The 4,043-nt window shown below is 48.0% G+C and overlaps 1 protein-coding gene across 1 annotated transcript in view; it reads right to left on the reverse strand.

Moving 5' to 3' along the window:
• RNF114 (ring finger protein 114) overlaps positions 1–4,037 on the reverse strand; it is a 17,496-nt gene extending 13,459 nt beyond the window's left edge. Inside the window, exon 1 of the mRNA XM_011929185.1 lies at positions 3,868–4,037. Coding sequence (XP_011784575.1) covers positions 3,868–4,009 — 142 coding nt within the window. The 5' untranslated portion in view covers positions 4,010–4,037. The remainder of the gene's footprint in view (positions 1–3,867) is intronic.
• Between the last annotated feature and the right edge of the window lie 6 nt (positions 4,038–4,043).

Here is a 4,043-nt window from a genome sequence, read left to right on the forward strand (position 1 = left end):
AAAAAATAAAAAAAAAAAAAAAACGAGTCAGCTGGATCCTTTTGTAGTTCATGGACGTAAGGACTGGGTGTTCATGCACATGTGTGAGATGTGCCACCCTCGAACCTTGTTACACATGTTGGCCCATTACCCATCTGACATTTAAAAAAAGGGATCAGCTAGCAGAGGAAGGGAAGACTATTCTAGGCCTAATTTAGGCTTAAAATTCATATATATCTGAGGAAATAAAAATCTAATAGACTTTTCCTCATAAGCAGTAGGGAGCCAGAAGTTTAAAGCAAGGTATTAACAAAACAAGACCAAATCCAGGTTTCAGAAAAACATTTCTGTGCTATCACGGAAAACAAAGTTTTGTTGTTGCTTTTGAGACAGAGTTGTGCTCTGTTGCCCAGGCTGAAGTGCAATGGTGTGATCTCGGTTCACTGCAAAATCCGCCTCCCGGGTTCCCGCCATTCTCCTGCCTCAGCCTCCCAAGTGGCTGGGGTTATAGGCACGTGCCACCACACCCAGCTATTTTGTATTTTTAGTAGAGACGGGACTTCACCACATTAGCCAGGCTAGTCTCGAACTCCTGACCTCTGGTGATCCACCTGTCTTGGCCTCCCAAAGTGCTGGGATTACAGGCATGAAACACTGCACCCAGTCCTTTACTTCTTTTTTTTTTTCAGGTGAGAAGGTGAGAAGAGACAACGTAGAAACCAAACAGATGGCTAAAGGCAGAGGATTGTGAGGGTCTGACTGAAGCAGTAGGGGATGAATTCAGGAAACCATTCATGGAGAGGCAGAATCAGGAGGACTTGACAACTTACTGACTTTGAAGAAAAGAAGTCAAAGATGACCGAGTTTCTATCCTAAAGCCTAGGCAGATGGTAATGCTGAGATAAGGCATACAGAAAGAATGGAGAAGACACCCTGGGCTACTTACCCAACCTGATAGATTAAGACAGTATAACCAAATCTGCCAGAAAGAACTAAGGATATATAATGAAAGGCAACCTTCTGAACACTTGACCATTTTCTACTGCCTCTAAGAATCTCCTTCCTCCTTGTCACTAAGTTTGATGTTAATGCTGTTAGGCAAAATTCCAGACCAGGTACAGAGAAGGTAAGGGAGTCTATTCGTTCACCACTAAGGGCAATGGTAACTTGACAAAGCCTTGTTCTCATGATGCTTACATTCTAGAGTGAAGGGAAACACAAATGTCAATTTCAGATAGTGATTAAATATATGAAGGAAATATGGCAAACAGACCAGCTGGGGGGGATCACAGAAAGCTGCTTCTGAGGAGTTGGCATTTGAGCTGGGTGGAACCTGATTACAAGGACAGCCACACAGATTTGGGTGCAGAGCTCCACACCAAGATGATGCCACACACAAACGAGGACTGGAAAGGAAGGCAGGCAGACCTTAGGGGCCACGATGCAGTAGACCATGGTGAGAAGGGCAAGCGATAAGGCAGTAGACACAGGCAGGGCCTGTGGCCATCACTTGTGTTGCCTGTTCACAAATGCAGATGACAACAGGAACCCAAGAGAGCAGAAAGGGTCCAGTGAGTATAATGCAACCAAACCCAGCATGCAGATAAAAGCAGTTCAAAGTCTCTTCACAAGCACACAGGTTCAGCTCATCTATCAAATGTTCATGAGTCACTTTGTGCCTGAGACATACCCAAACTACCAGACTGCTTTTGAACTGCTCAAATATCCTGGGCTGGCTTTTCAGTTTCTATTTCCTATTTATGGGCCCTTTCCTAGTTCAGCCTTCTGATGCTCCACTCGTCACAGTGCTAGGAAGAAATTCTCCTCTCTTGGGCATCCAGCCAGCTGCCTTTCTCCAGCTGTATTCTACTAGATTGGAGAACGCAGTCATTCAGGGCTTGAAATAAAGTTTTATAAAAATCCAGTGCCCCAGCCAGAGTTGCAGTGATACTCAACTTTCCAAGCACAAAAGGTAAAAATCAAATAGGCACAGGAGAAAGTATTCGGTTGGAGCTAAGGGGGACTCAGGCTGCCCTCACAGAGGTGCTTCCATCTGTCTTCTATTTGCACTGAACTGCTGAGCACGTGGGGCTAGGACAGTGAGGACAGAGAAGAGCCAAGGTTTGAATAACAGTACTTTTCCTTGCCCTCTGACCTAGGAAAGGTTCACCCAGCTCAAGAAAATCTCAAATTTTGCTGCTCTTCATTTAGCAAACTGTGCTGGGTCTAGCCTTTTTACAAATGTTAATAGTAAATGAAATCCACTGAATTAATCCAAAATCAGGTAAACCTGATCCAAGGATAAGCGGATTCAATGAAAAAGCTAAAGACCACTTCAACTCTCGTGACACAGCTTGCTTACACGACTTATTAGTTCATTCAACCTTACCTGATCATTCACCCCACGCACAGAAGTGTGATCCCTGAAATACCCTCCCACTTGCAGAATGAATTTTTACAATAGTTTGACAAATCATTGGTACTTATTTATAATCAATCCACTGGACTGTAAACTCTGAAGGCAGAGTCTACCCCAAGATCTGGCACATAGAGGCCATTCCAGTCAGTTGAGGGGCAAAAAAGTTATGGCCACTCCATCATGAGCTGTAAGTTTTGCTCTGTGCAAGCAAGGAGAAGGAAGTTAAGTCCCAGAAAGGAAGTGGGGGAAGTAATTTAGATGGGGATGGTGTTTGGTGAGGTAACTTAACTAGGGACTTGAAGCCTGAAAAGCGGCGGGGGGGGGGGGGCGGGAGTTCCAGGCTAACTGAATTGCAAAAGAGGAATAGCCTAAAGCTACATGATGAGGCAAAAAGCAGCCAGTTAGGTGCCAAACACTGTTCTCTAGACTATTAAAACGGTCACCTGCAGTATATCTGGGAAGAGTTAGGCCACGGCGACCCTTCGACAGGCAAGCGTCGGACCCTCGGTGTATTTACCTGTAAAATGGCTGCCAACCCTCCCCTGCTGCAGGTTGGCTATAGAATAATGCCCATGAAGCGCAATGGCTACTGTGCCTGCCGACTAGTGAAGGGGTGCCAAGACGAATGCCAAGGTGATCCCACGATAAGCACTGAGAGAGACGAGAGGAAAAGCCAATTCTGAGGCAAGAAGCAGGTGGCCACGTTGTCTACAATTCTTTCAACGCAGGTGTGTTTGTGCGTCTGATGGAACAAGGCTTAGATTCAAATCGACCAACCTCGAAAGCCCCGGCCACAGCCCAGGACTGGACATCTTTACACATATCTGCTTTAATCATTATAACCAGTCTATTCACAGTATTCAGGTCACGAAGGCTTAATTGAAAACTGAAAGAAACAAACCTCCTACACAGGAAGTAGAATGCTAACAATCCCATCTGCCAACTCCCACCCCCTTTCACAGCTAAGGGCAAACTGGCCAGATCCCCATAAAGACTTCCCTTTTGTTGTTTTAGTCTAGTTCAGCGTTTCTCCCAAGTTTAATTCATATTAGAATCTCGCCACAGCTAGACTCAATGCCAAATGTCCTATGCTTTAAGAGCGACGTGGTCTAGAAAGGAAACGTCGGCTCTCCAAGGGCGGACTTCCGAGCCTAAAGTCCCCGCAGGGCACGAGTCCACTATCACGTGTGGGAAGGAAACTGACAGGCCGCCTGGAACATCGCAGGCGCTCAACGGACAGCAGCTGCCCGGCTAAGACGGGCGGAGGGACGGGATACTTAGAAGTAAGCGGGGCGAGACAGAAGAACGCCCCTGCAGCTTTCAAGGCCCTTAGGAGCCCCGGGGGACACCCCCGGGAGGCCCCTCTGGGTGGGTCCTCTGGCTCCCGCCCTGAGACGCATCTCGCTCCTCGGCTCCATTTCCTTCCCAGTCAGTTAAGTGCCTCCCGACCAGGCCCGGGCTCGCCGCTTACACGTGTCCGCAGGGCACCTGTACCGGCTTCTCGTACACCTCTAAGCACACGGGACACGTGAAGCGGCCTAGGGGATCAGCCTCCGCCGCCGGCCCCGCCAGCTGCGCAGCTCCCCCACCGTCTTGCTGTTGCGCCGCCATCTTGCTGCCGGTCTGCGCCGCGCAACGGCGGCCG

The sequence above is a fragment of the Colobus angolensis genome, unplaced genomic scaffold (assembly GCF_000951035.1).
Source record: "Colobus angolensis palliatus isolate OR3802 unplaced genomic scaffold, Cang.pa_1.0 Scaffold8, whole genome shotgun sequence".
NCBI lineage: Eukaryota > Metazoa > Chordata > Mammalia > Primates > Cercopithecidae > Colobus > Colobus angolensis.